This window comes from Hibiscus syriacus, unplaced genomic scaffold (genome assembly GCF_006381635.1).
Source record: "Hibiscus syriacus cultivar Baekdansim isolate YM2019G1 unplaced genomic scaffold, ASM638163v2 tig00110450_pilon, whole genome shotgun sequence".
NCBI lineage: Eukaryota > Viridiplantae > Streptophyta > Magnoliopsida > Malvales > Malvaceae > Hibiscus > Hibiscus syriacus.
Window position 1 is genome coordinate 11,319,777 of NW_024062743.1, and position 18,943 is coordinate 11,338,719.

The 18,943-nt window shown below is 35.9% G+C and overlaps 1 protein-coding gene across 1 annotated transcript; it reads left to right on the plus strand.

Annotated features, from left to right (window-relative positions):
* Window positions 1–1,105: 1,105 nt before the first annotated feature.
* LOC120126227 (zinc finger AN1 and C2H2 domain-containing stress-associated protein 11-like) lies at window positions 1,106–3,020 on the plus strand. Its single transcript, XM_039144474.1, has 2 exons — window positions 1,106–1,204; window positions 2,373–3,020. The coding sequence occupies exons 1-2, from the start codon at window positions 1,106–1,108 to the stop codon at window positions 3,018–3,020; spliced, it is 747 nt and encodes a 248-aa protein (XP_039000405.1).
* Window positions 3,021–18,943: the final 15,923 nt, after the last annotated feature.

An 18,943-nucleotide genomic window follows, 5' to 3' on the forward strand; every position in this document is an offset into this window, starting at 1 on the left:
TATTAATATATAATATTTTTTATTAATCTAGGATGTGCTTACAAGTGATAATATATTTCAACCATTTGACAATAGACGTTCAAATATTCTACTATCTATGCTACTCGAATCTGAGACTTCTAAGAATAACACTCATTCTTTCAACCACTGAAGTAAATTTGTTTTAATCATGATACACTATATATAAACAAATATTCTTAACAATCTTTAATATAAGTGTAAAGTACACAAATGGTCTCCCATATGACTATTCATATGTTTCAAACTTGTAACTTTTAATAGTAGGGGACTCAACAAAGTGGCGCCCCTATAGTCGGAGGTCTATTTGTAAACTTTACCCTTAATTTAAATATTTTTTTTGAATCAAGCTAAGGTGATTAAAAAAAGTATATGTTCTCTGCTACTCGAACCTGAGACTTCTAAGAATAACAATCATTCTTTCAACCACTGAAGTAAATTTGTTTTAATCATGATACACTATATATAAACAAATATTTTTAACGATCTTTAATATAAGTGTAAAGTACACAAATGGTCTCCCATCTGACTATTCATATGTTTCAAACTTGTAACTTTTAATAGTAGGGGACTCAACAAAGTGTCGCCCCTATAGTCGGAGAACTATTTGTAAACTTTACCCTTAATTTAAATATTTTTTTTGAATCAAGCTAAGGTGATTAAAAGAAGTATATGTTCTAAATATACTATCAACCATTTGATAATAAACGCTCAATCACTCTGTTGCAGTCGTTGGTGCTTGAACCCATGACCTCTAAGAATAACAACAATTCCTTTAACCACTGAGGTAAATTGATTCGTGCTACCTTTAATTTAACTATTATTATATCAAAAAACTTATAATTTAGTATTTTAAATGTTAAAGGGTAAATATAAAAGCCTAATTCATTTCATGCACGAAATATAATTCCTTGAACGTCGGAGAGTGGATAAAGGCTGTCCCAATATTAAGCTCCATTTTCTTTATTTTTCCCGTAAGGAAGAAGGAAATGTGATCTGTTTCTGGGCGTTTCGACTTTCATTTCGCGGTTTCTCCGTGAAATCCGAAAGTAGCTCCGTTTCCGATAAGAGAATCGGAAGTAAAACAATGGGGAGGCTGGAATTCCCTGATCTCGGAAGACATTGCAGCGTTCAACATTGCAAACAGATTGACTTCTTGCCTTTCACTTGCGATTGCTGCAATCTGGTACGCCATCGTTTTATCCAATTTCGTATCCCATATATGAAAAATGTCTCCTTTTGATTATTCTTTTTTTTTTTGAAGAACTCCTTTTGATTATTCTTTTTTTTTTGAAGAACTCCTTTTGATTATTCAGAATCAAGACTTCCAAAATAATTCTATTTCTTAAAAAAAACAATTCTATTTGGTGAAATTTCTTCCTTTAGATTACGTATTTAGTCACTAATTATTACTCTAGTTATATTTTTATCATCCAGCTATTCTATTAAACTATTAATAATATTATTTTTTGATTTCATTTTGATCAACGTTAACAATTTAACAATGACATTGATGTGTAATAATAAGATAATTCCATGTTTCAAAAAAATGTAAAAAGAATCACATATAAGTACTTATGTTATTTTTAAGGGTAAACTATGTGTTTAATATCTAAACTATCAATTTTGGTCCGTTTTAGTACCTAAACTTTCAAATTTTTCAAAATCATACCTAATATTTATTTTTATTTCATTTTAATACATGCCGTTAAAAACTTAATGTGTTTAGTACATAAACTATCAATTTTGGTCTGTTTTAGTACCTAAACGTTTATTTTTTTCAAAACTTAAAGTTAAATTTTGAACGGGGTACTAAAATAAATAAAAACTAAGCTTTAGGTATAGTTTTGAAAAAACTAAAAGTTTAGGTACTAAAATAGATCAAGACTGATAGTTTAGATACTAGACGCGTAATTTACCCATTTTTAATGGTGAGTGACTAATGTGAAATTAAAAGATAATGTTAGGGATGATTTTGACAAAAAATGATCAGGTGACTAAAACGAACTAAAGTGATAGTAGCTGGTTGAACTTTGGTTTTGTTTTGGTCACCCAACTATTTTCTTTAAATTATAAATAATATTACGTTTTTATTTCATTTTGGTCACCACTGTTAAAAAGTTAACGTGATATTGATATGTTACAATAAGATAATATTAATTCATCATTAAAAAAATAAGAAAAATACCATGTAAGTGGTTCTATTAATTTGTTAACTACGGGTGACCAAATAAGACAAAAACGTGACATTAATGATGATTTAAAAAAAATAGTTGTATTAATAAAACATAACCAAAAGGTTGTATGGGTGAGTAAATACATAGTTTACTCTTTTTTTTAATTAATGGAAACAGTGCTATTGCCTGGAACATCGAAGCTACATTAAACATGAGTGTCCAAAAGCAGACACCAACGGCGTCACCGTCGTCATTTGCCCCCTATGCGCCAAACGAGTTCGCTTGATTCCCGATAAAGATCCAAACATCTCCTGGGAATCACACGTGAGCACCGAATGTGATCCTTCAAACTACGAGAAAGTTGTCAAAAAGAAAAAATGCCCAGTTCCTCGTTGCAGGGAAGCCCTAACATTCTCCAGCACGATCAAGTGTAGGGATTGCGGTGTAGACCATTGCTTGAAGCACCGGTTCGGGCTCGACCACAACTGTCCAAGACCTAAGAAACCCGCCGGAGCTCCGTCAACATCTTTGTCTAACTGGTCCACAAGATTTCTCAACGTAGGTACTAGTTTCCATAAAAACCAGCAAAGTGGCCGGAGCGACAGCAGCGGCGGGAAAGTGGAGGAATGTCGGCAATGCAGGGTGAAATTTTCGTCTGTGACGGCGTTGGTAGAGCATGTTAAGAAGGTGCATGAAAAGAACAATGAGTCTCGAGTTCTTATGTTGTCCATCGATGTCTGTCCCAAGTGTAGTAAGGGGTTTCGTGATCCTGTCGCACTAGTAGAACATGTCGAGAGGGATCATGGCGGTACTTCCAGAGCTTGAGAAAAGGGTTTGGTTTCAAATAGTGAATCCATTAATGTTTTGTAATAATTTAAACTTTAAGGTCAAATACATGTATTCATGAGATTATGGGAATACATATAAATCTATAAGCTTCAGATTTATCTTGTATTTTGCATGTGGAAGAGAATCATAAAAATTAGAAGCCTTTTGAGTGCTCCTCTTTTCCATACTATATCATAAAATATTCAACAATCTAACTCTATAAATACAGGGTTCACTTTGGTTTGTATAAGCAAAAGCAAATTAAATTCAACAATAACCTAACAAAATGACATCAATTGTATTCTTCAACTTAATCTTTTGCTTCTGTCACCGGCAATAGTGTTGTTATATCTTTTTTCGAATTTTCGTCTCTGAAATTCTTAGAAGCCTTCAAAGTTCCATATCATTCGGACAACAATCTAATGACATGACCATTGAGTGGTCCATAACGACACCAAATGCAACATATGAAGATTACATAATGTTAGACATGCATGTTCCTGGTTTGAGAAGGAATTTGATCTCTTTTGGACAAATGGATGATGAAGATTCAATTACATTTGTTAGATAATAATAAAAATCATCAAAAGTGTAACATCCCAAAAGTTAATCTAAAAGATTTTAATGCATGATGATTGAGAAATTCATTTCCGATGTGTTATTTTGATATTTAAAGTTTTGAGAATTCAATTAATTTTATTTTATATTATAAATTAAAGAAGAATGGATGTTGGATAAGAGTTTAAGTACTAAACTATGCCAAATGAGGAATTTAGAAATTTTAGTAAAAAAAAGTGAAAGTTAGGTGCTAAAGTGAAAATAAGAGAAAATTTAATGTCTAAAGGTATGATTTGAACATACAATGATTGTAACATCCTCGGACCGATACAGGTGACCCGATTCGATCCGAAGTGTCACATTAGGGCCACTGGAGCGACCCATAGTAAAAATCCAGGAGAAATTATTTTTTTGTTAAAACATGTTAAATCATAAAATAATTTATAATTAAAATACAAGTTTAGAAAACTATTCATATGTTACAAACAGAATTAAAATCATACAAGTTCCAGACTCAGTATAAAAATCAAATGTGACCTACATGCCCCCTAATTATACAGGTACCGTACTCACCAAAAACGCCGAAGGAACTCCCAATGTTGATGTCGATAATTGTACATGATCTACTCGTTAACCTGAAATGGTAAGTAAAAGAGTGAGCTTTGGGAAGCTCAGTAATACAAAACTACCAGATGATGTTGAAGAACAAGCAGATAAACGACAAGCATAAAAAATTTCTTATTGATTTAGGCATCTACAAGTTTTCGAGATGAATTGAGGTTCCACTAATATTTCTTCAAGTAACAGACAAGAAGATTATAGTTTAGAGGAAACATTCAGAAGATCAGGTTTAGGAGATTGAAGCAGACGTCTAGCTTGTTCCCTCAAAACCAAAATAAATGAAATCATAATTTATAAACAATAGTAATTTATTTCAGTAAAACATGTTTTTAAAATCATGTAGTACCCTCCATCCGAATACTCCATGTAAAATTCCCCAGAACATCATCCATAAGGACTTACCCTAGACCCCTAGAATCTAGGAGTCCAATATGAATGATCAGAACATAAAGGATTTACCAGCTAGCTGAACCTCAGAGACTCCAGAACCTTATCCAATCAATACTCAAATAAAATAGTTTTAGATAGAACCAGTAATATCACAAAATAGAAATCAGAAGTTGATTTTTTATTTAAAATATAGAGTTTCCCTCCAATCGTACACCAAATGCAGTACCCCAGAACAAACATCCATAAGGACTTACCCTAGACCCCTAGGATCTAGGAGTCCAATATGAATGATCAGAACAGAAAGGATTTACCAGCTAGCTGAACCTCAGAGTCTCATACACCTACCCAGACAGTACCCTAATAAAGCAGATAAGATAGCAAACAGTAATATCAAAAATTAGGAGCTAATTTTACCTCGTGTTAGAAATCAAAAACCATATATCAGAAATCATACTTTATATAGATTAGAGAAAATATTTTTGTCAATAAGGAACACACTAGAGGATCAAGATATTTTTCGAAGGCACTTGAAAATTATCAGGAATAGAAAATATGAACTTACTCAAAATTGATCGAAATTTGGGATCGAGGTCGCTATTAAAAGGGTTTAATTACTAACAGGTCTAAACAAACATTCAAAGATTGATGCTTCAGGACCATTTAGGATCTCAGGTGTATCAGAAAGGTATTTATGAACCTTTACATCAGAATAAATTAAGATTTCAGATATAACCAGAGTGATTCCATTATTTAGGCCATCAAAGGTATTTCAGACACTTTGATTTCTGGTGGATTCTTAGCAACTTAATCCAATCAGAGTAAAACGATGATTTATGGTATTCACGATTCATGTCGATTTGTCACAAAATCGGGTCAACTCGAGCTGAACAAATCCCAACACTACGATAAATGTCAACTACTCGAATCGATACACTTCAAGAATGTTCACACTTTAATACTAACATCACTAATCGAAATAATCATCTTTAGAACCATCGTTGAACGAATCTTAAGGAACTGTATGTATTCCGATGTTTTTTGTGTTATTTATGTATTGAAACAGTCTCCAAGATGACCAACATACTTGAGTCATCTCCATAACCTTGAGGGGCGGTACAATAATTAGATTTCTCGATATTTCTAGAATTATCCAGTAATATTCAATTATTTCTAGGTCATGAGGAAATTTGGGTCAATTCCGTACTCGAGGTTACTTTAGTCCTTTAGATTTCAAGGTATTTCACAGATCGATAACATTTTGATAATTATGTTCAATCCAAACATATGAACATTTTCTGGTAATTTGGTCAACTATGTCATTTCATTGTTATTTTTCACTATCAGGGGCAATCTTAGTCTTTTTGCAGCACGATGGCATTTTCATAATTTTACTCCATAGGGTTATTTTTGTAATTTTTTATCCAAGTATTCTTGGCACTCAACCTTAAAAGAAAATAATCAGAATTTACAGATCCTGAGGTCGATTGCTGATCCTAAATTTCTTTATTATCTATGTTTCAATTTCTTAAGCAAGTTATCCGAGTCTTATTCAATTTACCAACTATATACTGTACTTAGTTTAAGTTTTACCCAATTTAATATCCTTTTACCATATTCAATACGAAATTAAGAATATTCATCAAGATTTACTTGACTAAACATTATAAATCATACATCAATCAATTACCAATATGTACCGCAAAGTGTGCATAGGGTAGTAAAATATTACCTAGATTTTCGAGCAACAATGGTCGGTCATTTGAACTCCATTCAAATTCTCTCACACTTGATTTCGACGTCCCATAATATCTAGGTGACATAGCAAAAGAATTTACATAAAAAATGGAACTTAATCGGGAACATTTTTCTAATCGATAGATAAAACACTGAAAAAAACTTACCAGTTTGAATTTGATGATATAGACTTCAAATTCAGACTCAGGACGTCGAAAAACATAAAATATGACTTTTTTTCGAAAAAGTTAACTTTTTGGTCAAAGTCAACGGGTCAAAGTCAAAGTCAATTGGTAAACGGCTCTGTTAACGCGGCTCAACTCGATCATCGGCTCGACTTAGAAGCTTAAATGGTTCGGCTCAAAGGCTTTAACGGCTCGACTTAGCTAAAAAAAGTAGACCGGTTCGGGCAGTTCAACTCAGCGAGTTGACTCATTCATCTAGAAGGCTCGACAGAAACAACACCCACACGCGACGATGGTGCATGGTGGTGCGTGCGGTGGTCACAAGGATGTGGAGGGGCGGCCGATTCCTCCCAACGACACCGTTCACCAAAAATAACTCGGATCAATCCATAAGTCAACCAAAATCGATAGAAATTAACGAAGAAAGAAAAACTCTTACCCTCAACTACGGACGGCGAAGAACGCAACGAAAGGGGATGATATCGGTCGGGTTATGGTTGGAAAAGAGTGGGAAACCCGATGACAATGGCGGTGAGGCCAACCGACGACAAGATCGACATGAAAATGTTAAGATTTTCTACAATCCAGTGGCAGGAAGGCAGCATTCTTTGCACAAACTTGAAGATTTTTACTTCGGAGGTTAAGGGTTGGAATGTAGAGGTTTTTGGGCATATAGGTAGGAATAAGCTATCCTTAATAGCCAGAATTCGTGAAATCTAGTGTGTGTTGGGAGAGTTTCATTCAGATTTTCTTTGTGGTCTTGAGCAAGATCTAAGGGTTTGATGAATGGCTTGATCAGTATGAACCTTTGATAAACCATGTCTTGGTAGCTGGTGAAATCGGGTTGCCGAGGGTGACGGTTGCTGATATGTCTGATGACCAGGGCCAATGGCGCTGGGTGCTTTTTGAAAATTTGTTCCTATACATGTACTGGTGCATATAGCAGCGAAGATGGGACCAAAGCAGCAGTTTGGTGTGAATGCTATAGGTTGGCGACCACGAAGTGACCGTTGTTTCACGCTGAAATCAACTTATGAGATGCAAGGTAGCCATCATAGTAAAGGTGAAGACCCTATATGGCATGTGGTCGCAAAATTCCAACGGCCACCAAAGATTATAATGTTTCTTTGGCTTGTTTGTTGTGATAAGGTTATTGTGAATGCAGAACGGAAACGACGACACTTCTCGATCAATAGCTCATGTCCTTATATGTAACGTCGGGGGGAAGATGTCAACCATTTGATGCGTCTTTGTCCGTCGGCTAGGGTCGTCTAGAGTGCTGTGGTGAATTAGGAACTTTTGCCTAATTTCTTAAGCATGGATTTGAAAGATTAAATAGCATTGAACTTGGGTAATCCCAAGGGAGTTGTTGGGCAAACTAAGCATTGGGACATCTTTGGAATAATTGTTTGGAACCTCTGGCTTCAACAGAATGCGACCACATTTGATAACTCGTTGGACGACAATCGATCGGTTCTAGATCGTAGCAGATAATGGTTCGATGTCATGCTTCGGACGAAGGATAGTGAGGTGTCTCGCATAGTAGAACCTGACAACCACCTTGGTGGGTTAGATTAAGATAAACTCTGACGGGGCACGACACAAGGATGACGGCCTCGCCGCTTGTGGTGGTTTGCTTCATGATGACACCGACAATTGGCAAGTCGGGTTCTCAAAGTTTCTCGACACTTGCTCTGTTTTTGAAAACGATGCAGTGTGTTTAGTTTCGTTTGATGTTTTCTGTTCTTCTTGTGTTACCAAAAAAAATTCTATTGACTCCGCTTTGTTATTTAACGTTTCAAAAGGTGAGTTGACTTAAATAATAGTCTAATATTTAAAAATATTTAAGCAAAGGCAAATGTTTTCGTGTTTGTGTAAATAAAATATTCTGTTTTCAAATATGATTAAATATAGCAATGAAAAATGTGTTTATAATTTTAGGTCCTTATTCAAACATATTCAAAAAGTTATTTTAAATTATTGAACTCTTATTTAAATAAAATTAAAAAATGTTAAATCTTGATTAGATTGTTTAAAGGTTATAGCGAGGAATTGAGGTTGTAAATGAGATGAGATAGGCCGTGAGTTATTCGAGTCAACACTCGATAAATACTCAATTCAAATTGGCTCGACTCAATATTGAATTGACATTTTGGGGTAGGTCTATATCAGATCAATTATTTTTCCATTCTAATCAATATTGAATTTATGTTTTTTGGGTCGATCGGTATCAGTTCAATCAATTTTCAGGTCGAGTCAATATCATATCTATTGATTTTCAATTTGGATCAACCTTTGGATTTTTGGGTCAATTTGGATTGTACTGGGTATGAGTCCAATCAAATTATATAAAATTGTTGTTATATTTTTGTAAAAAAAAATATGTCTTTTGATTTGTCAATCTTATTATTTATGCTCAATTTCAACTCTCAACTATTTAATGTTTCAAATTTAACTAACATTTAGGGTCCTAAGGATGATAATTTGACCTAAACTCAATAAGGCATTGGAGTTTGCGACCCTGACAACTGTCGTTTTAATGTTAAAATAAATTCTTTTTTCTCAATTAGTAAATAAGGAAATACGTAGTAAAGAGAAATAAGGATTGATTCCACATTGACTTAGAAAATTCCAAATTTTTATCTGAATTGTTTACACCAGACATGATTCAGTAAATAAGAGGGTTTTGGTAGAAATATTTTAAATAATAATAAAAGTGATTTAAAGTACAAATAAAGAAAAAAAATTAAAGTTGAAAATGGATATGGTAAAAGAAACCTCAAGCTTTGTTTTGACTCAATTTCTTTCAGATCATCGAATTAGATTTTCCCTTCGGGATTCACATCGGTTACTTTGTCTACAAGGGCAATCCCCGTGACTCTATTTTGTATACCGAATACCCAAGGCAATATTTGATTCCAGCTTCGAAAACTGATCTAATCAACATCAATTTTCGTAGATCAATTACCGTTAAGTTCGTGAAAACCGACTCAGATGGTTGCTTCAATAACCACTAATTACGATCTCAATTCCCTCTTGGCGAAGCTATCTCGCCAAGTGTATTCCCAGGAAGTCGAATGTGCTTTCAATAAGCCAATCCTTCCTCCCACACATTTAATCGCAACAACCTCTTGACCAAAGTCAATTTTTGAATTTGAAAATTGTTTTGATTTTGAAAAAATAAGGGCGGAGATTGAGAGAGATATTCCGAAGTTATTAAGGGTCTGTTTCAATTCTCCCGTTGGAATTGAGTCATCACTTCATCTCTCGGCTTATGAGAAAATTAGCTAAGAATTACAAAAGTCATACTTAGCATTTTTAAACACAAAGCTTAAAAATAAAGTAAAAAACCGAAAACTTGAAAAATAAAATAAAAGAGATAACTTTTATAAAACTAGAAAGAAAAGAGAATTGTAATATGAGTTGTGAATTTAGGCTTACCCCAAGAGGGTATTTATAGCCTCTAAAAACCTAAAGATAAATAATGAAATTAAAATAAAATAATCCTAAAGATAATTGTTTTTCCTAAATTCAAACTTTAAGCAAGTCTCCTAATGCAACTCTGCTCGTCTATCTTTCAGAAGGCGCGCTAACTAGATCTTCTAGAAACTGCCACTGACTGGACCTTATAGAAACTGCCATTAACTGGACCTTTTAGAAACTGCCATGTCAGACCGTGTCATGTCCAGAGTCGTGCCCATGTCTCCATCTGTGACCAAATAATAAAAAAATGCAGAATGCGCCCATTTTACCACTAATTCTGGAAAGTAAGGCCCTGGACAAAAACAAGCATAACACAACTAAATCAGCAACAATGATTCCATAAGATCGAAGAATTAACCAGAAAATACTACCAATTCTAAACACTCATCAAATTCCCCCTCACTTATCTTATGCTTGTCCTCAAGTATGATATAATCAAATCGGTCAAAAATTTCATTTACCTTTCTTTGTCAAATTTCACATTCAAGGAAGCGAGGTAGAGACTACAAGAATTATTCAAGTGAAGACATCAATCAATTGAATATCACCAATTGGAACAAGTTAAATGCAATTGTAACATCCATTCTTTTATTAATCTCAATGCCCATAACTCAACACCTTACCGAGATTCACTCAATGTGTTTGGGCTAAAGAAACGCTCAATGTCAGAACCGACACGATATTACCATAGGCCTGCAAGTAAATTAAATCTCCACTACTAATGAGATCAAGATGCATAAATCAAAGGGTTTTTTATTGGTTGTAACGGGGCTTAGGTAAAGATGGGGAAAAGGCTAAATATTTGGCTAAAAATTCAAGGTAAGGAACTAACAAATAATAAGTTCAACTCCATCAAAACATTAAGCACAACAAGATAAAAAGACAAACTATCAAACAACAAAATTCGTTTCGAAATGTAATTGATTTTTTCTTTTTCACATTTTTGTTGTTTTGTTTTTTTATGCATATATTTTTTTCTTTCCCTTTTTATTCGAATAGCTTCTTTTTCTTTTGTTTTACATGGATCATACATCGGTTCAACTGTTCACTTGCCCTAAAAGGAGGAGAAAAAGAGATAAAATAAAAAGGCTCGGGTTTATAAATGTGGTGAAAACAAAGAAATGAGAATAGGCTCAAAAGTGGTTAACTAGGGGAAAATGCATTGTGGCCAATTTAGTGGGGGAAAATGAAATGTTTATCCTAAGGTGCCCAAATCATTTTTAAGCATCATGTTCATGTGTAATCTCGACAGTATTTAAAATGCAGGTTCTAGAATACCAATGTCAAATTTGACACACTCAATCAAACAAAATGATAGCAAAATGATATGCTCGTAAAGGCTCAAATCTCACCAAATTATTTTCATGCATTGAGCTAAGCACATTTCAACCAATAAAATCATGGAATATCACAAAAATACTAACTTGATCACAATTCATGTTATTCCCTATCAAGAACATCCTAACCTAAACAATCATGTGTTCTCAAACAAGCATAGCATAAAAAAAATATTCAATAAGACAAAGAAATTCAATGAAATTTTTGCAAATCTAACCAATACATACTAGCATCAAAACATAAAGATAAGCAAAGGGAAATTCAACCTACACTCTACTCCCCCTCACTTAAAGCGTTTTGTCTCAAAACATAAAATTAAAGTGCAAGAGAAGGAATAAAGTACTCCCCATATTTAATGTTGACCATGGCCACAACCTCGGCCGGGGTGGGAGGCACTGGGACGGAGATAGGAAAGAATCTCAGTAATGTTTGTCTCAATGGAATGGAGGCAGTTGTGGACTTCATCAATTTGAGACTTCATATCCGGGCGAGGTGCTGCAGGTGACGGTTGTGGCAGATTACGGCAAACAAAAACTTACTCGTGGAAATGAGTGAAGACACCCGGTGGAACGAAGTATGGTGCGCTCGGGGTTCCAGCAAGTAAGCCCATCGAATCCAACCATCGCTCATCTAAAGCATCTGTAGAAAAAGCATAAGTAAACCTTGTAACATCAAAATTAGCGATGCGAGAGGCTAAATGAGTAATGTAAGAGCTAAGGATAAGTGGGTGATTGGATCGAATTACGATCCCAAAATCCCGAGCAAACCAAAATCCCAAGTTCACCCGGTGGTCGGTTGACATGCACCATAAAAAGAAAAGTTCAACTCAGCTCAAGGAGGAAGACAAGTCATTCCGGCCAGAATAATTGTAGGCGAGAAAACGATGTATGTAGCGCAAAGTCGGGTCGTGGATAAGATGATCTCGAGTTGAGCGAGCATTGAACGTATGACCAGCCAAGCCGGTAAGTGTCTCATAGGCCATATCAACATCAAAGTCCTGCGGAATCTCAAGTAAAGCAGTCAAATACGCATGATTTGTGGCATCCATCACGAACCTATAGGAAGATTAAACTCTAAAATAGACATTGAAAAATAATTTCCACATAGTCGAAATGTAACGACATCGGGCGAATTAACATTAAAAAGATAATTCGGCAAAAAATTGAAAATGGCATAAAATTAAAAAAACAAGTCCATAAAATGTACCACAATTAATCATCGGATATAAAGTCTAACCAATGGCAGCAAAATACGTATAGACAGACTCACGTAAATGGAATGTTTCTAAAGTTCGAGTCGAAATATATTTACTTAAACAGAAAGGACGATGTCTTATCGACTCAAAACGTACCAATTCATCGTCCGAAAAAAGAAAGTACCCATGCAGAGTTTCTTCGATAGGGACATCGTACGACCGACCCCTTCGGTTGCGCTTGGGATTTTCGTGGGTAGGCGATGAACTTTCAAGAGCAGGCACATCGCCCGGGCTAGGGAACGGGTCAGCGAAGCATGTCGCTTGGGCTGTTGTCGAGAGCTCGACGTCACAGGAGAGGGATCTGGGGGTGGAAAACCAGCGTTGAAGTCCTCTATAAAACCATAAATCTGATGGTATATCAGTAAAGGTTGAATTGAAATAGGATTATAGTTTACCTCTAGAGCATCGTCTGATACCGTCGAATGCCTAAAATATGACAGGAAGTTCGTCTGTTGCTGATGAGATGATGACGTTCATACTATCGACATTGAGTGGAATGATGGAGATGAGGAGCCCAGTGGTGAGAGACGACGAGAACTGCTCTGCCCAGGGTGTAGTGAGGAGGTCGGCGCAAACACTGAGTGCTACGGCGAAGACGGAGCGATTGGAGTGTGATCACGGCCTCGCGTCGGTCAAACAGGGGGTGGCGGTGGAACAGAGTCAGAATCACTGGGCAACTCAACAAATACTGACGCATTGGAGCGATGACGTCCTCCAATGACGGTGGGCGGATGAGTATTGACATTGTCCGGTTGGTTTCTCGTATGCACCATCGTGGAGTAGAGAATAGCGGTTGGCGTGAAAACACATTAGCAAGAGTGGAGGCCAGCGACGGTGAGGAGATGAAGGAATGAGGTAAGCGTATTGTTGGGGAGAGGCAATCGGTTTGAAGAAGATGAATGGGGGTTGGGTTAAATTTGTTTTCTATCGTGAGGGTGTTAGAGTTGGAGGCAAATTGGGTTTTTTATGAGGATAAATGGGAGTTTAAAGTTAAAAGGTGATATAGATAGGGATGGTGGGGTCTACGGTCAAAGGGAAAGGAAAGAGAAGAGAGGATTGAGGAATGGGGGCAACAGGAAGATAAAAAAAGTGGGGGGAAAACAATTTGAGTTTTGCTAACGTGCGTCGGTCTCCTATTTGGCTATGCTAACGTACGCTGTTTAATGAAACAATGTATACAGGCTGGGGTAATTTTTTCACTGCTTTGCACAACTGTACACTGCTCTGTAGGTTCCGAAATTGACACTGTTTGAATGAGAATTTCACAAATGTTCATCATTTAAGTTTGATTAAAAATATTCGGTTCCTGAAAAATAATAATAAAAATTAAATAAAACATGTTCAATCGAAATAAAAAAATGTAACGGAATTAAAAACAATGGGTTGCCTCCCATGAAGCACTTTTGTTTAACGTCGTTAGCTCGATGACCTGATTAAGACTACAGGTTCTTCTAAGTTGAGATCTTCAATTAAGAAAGCTTAGTTATTCACATAATTTGGTTTTATTCTATGTTCATTGACTTTAAATCGGGTACTCGAATCATCTTCAAGTTCAACTGTGTAATGAGAAAAAATTTTAGTTACCGTATAAGGCCCGCTCCACATCGATCAAAGTTTACCTGAAAAAAGTTTTAACTTTGAATTAAAAAGAACTTTTTACCTGATATAAAAAGATTTAAAAACAATTTTCGATCATGGAATTCTTTTATTTTGTCTTTATATATTCTGGCGTTGTCGTAAGCATATCTTCGGATTTCCTCAAGCTCATGTATATGTAACTTTTATGCTTCGCCAACCACTTCTAACTCCATATTGCATTTGTTTGCAACCCAATATGCCTTGTGCTCTAGCTCGACTGGAAAATGACATGGCTTGCCGAAAACCAGGCGACATATCGATAGGTCCTTTATATGCAGTTTGATAAGCCCACAAAGCGTCAATCAATTTCAAGCTCCAGTCCTTACGATTTGGCTTGAGTATTTTCTCAAGAATTGTCTTCACTTCATGGTTTGAAATTTCTGCTTGTCCGTTCATTTGCGGATGATAAGCCGTGGCAATCCTGTGATTTACTCCATACTTTTTCATAAGCGCATCAATTACCCGATTGATGAACTCTGTGCCGCGGTCGCTTATTATCGCTCTTGGTGTACCAAACCTGGAAAAAATACAATTCTTTAGAGATTGAACAGTAGTTTTAGCATCGTTGTTTCGAGTGGCTTTAGCTTCTACCCACTTCGAAACATAGTTAACCACAAGAATTATATCAATTGTCAAAAGAAGAAACAAAGGGACCCATATAGTTGAGTCCCCAAACATCAAATATTTCACATATATGAATAGGATTAAGAGGCATTTCATTTCTTCGACTCAAATTACCTGCACGTTGGCAATTATCACAGGATTTACAAAATAATTAAGCATCACGGAAAATATGAGGCCAAAATAATATGCATTCCAAAATTTATGAGTAGTATGCTTTGGTCTGAAATGTCCACCACATTAATAAGAATGACAAAATTTTAAAATTGAGCTTACCTCGTTTTCAGGAACACATCGTCGAATTACCGGGTCTGAACAATACTTCCAAAGATACGGATCATCCTAAATGAAGAAACGAGATTATCTTTTCATACGGTTTACTTTGGCTCTCGTCAAATCAGATGGTAATTTACCTGTAGCTAAGTAATTAACTATATCTGCGAACCAAGGCATTGACTTCTGCACCATTATCAAGCTTTCCTCTGGAAACTCCTCACAAAGGGGATGATCAACTTTAGAGATTAGAAGCTGGCTTAAATGATCGGCCACTAAGTTCTCACATCCTTTTTATCCTTGATTTCGAAATCAAATTCTTGAATGAGTAAGATCTAATGGATTAGTCATGTTTTCGCCTCTATTTTTCTAAGCATGTACTTCAAGGCTGCATGATCAGAAAAAGCAATAACTTTAGTGCCAAGAAGATATGATCTAAACTTATCTAATTCAAAAATGATAACAAATAATTCTTTTTCAGTTGTTAAATAATTCCATTATGCGGAATCTAAGGTATGGGACGCATAGGCGACAACGTGAGGCTCTTTCCCAATTCTTTTTCCAAGCACGGCTCCAACACTTCCATCTGAAGCATCACGCATGACTTCGAAGGGAAAATCCCAATTCGACGGTTGGACTATGGGTTTGAAACCAACTTTTCCTTTAAAACGTCAAATGATTCTTTGCATTGTTGGTAGAAACTGAAGATTTTATCCTTCTATAACAACTCGCATAATCATTACGCCACCTTGGAAAAATCCTTAATGAATCTGCGGTAAAAACCTGAATGACCAAGGAAAGAATGAATTTCCCTCACCGTAGTGGGGTAAGAAAGTGAACGTATTATATCGATTTTTGTTTTATCTACTACAATTCCTTTAGAAGAAACAATATGGCCTAGAATTAAACTTTTATCAACCATAAAATGACACTTTTTGTAATTCAAAACAAGGTTAAATTCTAGGGACCACTGCAACACATTTTTCAAGTTTAATAGACACTCATTGAATGAATTACCGTAAACAGTGAAGTCATCCATGAAGACTTCAATACCTTTCTCAATATAATTAGAAAAAATACCAATCATACACCTTTGGAACGTGGCAGGTGCATTGTAAAGTCCGAAAGGCATTCGTCGGTAAGCGAAGGTGTCGAAGGGGCATATAAATGTCGTATTTTTTTATCTACAGGTACTTCTGAAATTTGGAAGAAACCTGAAAATCCATCAAGACAACAACTGTCTAACCTTTATATCATTTGATCTATGAATGGAAGAGGAAAATGGTCTTTTCGGGTTAATGAAGTCAACTTCTTGTAATTGATGCAGACTCTCCATCTATTCTGAACTCGTGTTGGTACAAATTCTCCCTCATAATTTTCGATCACAGTAACTCCTGTTTTTTTAGGAACTACATGTATCGGACTTACCCATTTACTATCCGAAATTGGATATATAATATTTACATCAAGGAGTTTTTGTATCTCTTTTTTACCACTTCCATCATTGTTGAGTTTAGTTGGCATTGGCCTTCACGTATCGGTTGTGCACTTTCTTCTGTTTTAATTTTGTTCATACAAGTGGATGGACTCAACCCTTTTATGTCGGAGATGGTCCATCCTATAGCCTCATTGTGTGTGCGCAAAAATGTTATTAAGTCTTTTTTTTCCTCATCGGACAAGCCCTTTGATATGATCATTGGCAAAGTGTTGTTTGCTTCGAGGAATGTGTATTTTAGTGGTCTGGTAATGGTTTTCGTTCAACTTCAGGCGCCTACAAAACAGAGGGTAAAACTTTAGGCCTAGAAGAAATCAAATTCAATTCGGCATAATCAGAGTATATGTTCTCATCATGATCTTCTAGCTCCTTGCATAGATCAAATGAAAAATTAGTCCTTAAAAATTCACCAGCCAAAGAATCAATTATATCAACAAATTTTATAATTTCTACTTTGTCAGGATATCTCATTGCCTTATACACGTCAAACTTAACGACCTCAACGTCAAATTCTATTGTTAAAATCTCACTTCGTACATCAATCTTTGTATGTAAAGTACTTAGGAAATAACACCCTAATAGGATATTAGAGGATGTGCTTGTGAAATTATTCTCCATGTCAATTATATAAAAATCAGCGGGAAATATTAAGTCGTTTATCTCCACCAATACATTCTCTAAGAGTCCTTTAGGATAAATCACCAATCTGTCGGCAGGCTGAATTGAGATCTTTGTATCCTTCAAAGGCTCGTTAGTAATCATTTTGTAGACAGATAGAGGTATTAACAAATTTCTCGTTTTATCCCAATTTTACCAATTTTACAGGGTATTGCGAACATACCTTCGCCTTTTAGTTTCGATGGTAACTTTCGTTGGAAGACATGTGAGACATGTTCTCCCAAATTCACCTTCTCAACCCTAGTAAGCTTCCTATTTTTCATACAAAGATCCTTTAAAAATTGGGCATACTAGGAATATTTCGGATAACCTCAATGAGAGGTATATTAACTTCCACCTTCCGAAGTACATCTAGTATTTCCTTTTCCTCAACTTGTTTATCCCTTTTAACTAACCTCGATGGAAAAGGTGGTGGCACGTCATAGGGAGATGGCATTGGATCCGTTTGTTCTTCTTCACTCTTTTTTGAGATCCTGAATCAATAACCTTCTTCTCTTTTTGGACTGGTTCATCTGATGGAACAGATGGCACCACAACTATACCACTCCGAAGAGTGATGGCGCTGACATTCTCCCTTGGGTTTACCTCGGTTTGGGATGGAAATTTACCTTGTGATTCCAAGCGGCCTACGGTTTGAGAAAATTGGCTTATTTGCTTGCCTATCTTTTGTAAGTGAGCTTCAATACGAATATGGAATTTTTTCTGGGAAAGTGTTAACCTCTCGACAATTGACTCTAATGATGTCTTCTGCACTGTTGTGGTGGTGGAGATGATCTCTCTTGATAACCTTGATTCGGTCATGAGTTTTGAGCATAACTGAAAATTTGATGATCCATTCATCCTGGGTTGTAAGTATTGTCGTAGGGATTATAAGCTCATTGGCGAGGTCCTGAAAAGTTATCGACTGCATTGATTTGAGCTCATGTGTCACCTTGGATCAGTGGATAACCGTCTGTTGGATGATCAGGTAATGCACATATTCCACATAATCTGTTTGGTCTTGTATTTCCTGCAACAAGAGAGTTGACGACTTCAGTTAATTTATCTATCTTATTTTCTAAAGAATATGAACTTATCTCATGAATCCTTTGAGGAGATTAATTTGGAATTGTTGGGAATTTGCAGCCATTGTGGAAATTAAGTCCCTAGCCTCAGTAGGAGTCATATTCACCAAGGCTCGTCCGTTGGAGCATGAATCATCTTTATTTCCAGGGTAGTTAATCCTTCATAAAAGAATTGAAGGAGTTTTTGTTCAGTTAACACATGTTGTGGGCAACTAGCACATAACTTCTTAAACCGCTCACATTAGTCGTAGGGTGACTCTCCATCAAGCTGCTTGATTCCAAGTATTCTCCTTTGTAGTTCACTTACTTTCACCGCATGGAAAAACCTGTCAAGGAAAAGACGAGTTATTGGAGCCCATGTAGTAATAGAATTAGGGGGTAGATAAAATAACCATTCCTTAGCCGATTCGGCTACGGAAAAAGGAAAAGCTCTAAGTTTGATTTGGTCATCAGTTACTCCCTGTGGCCTCATGTTGGAGCAGACCATGTGAAATTTTGTGACATGTTTATGTGGATTCTCGTTTGGCAATCCACAGAAGGTAGGGAGAAGATGAATAAGGCCAATTTTTAACTGGTATGGAGTTTCT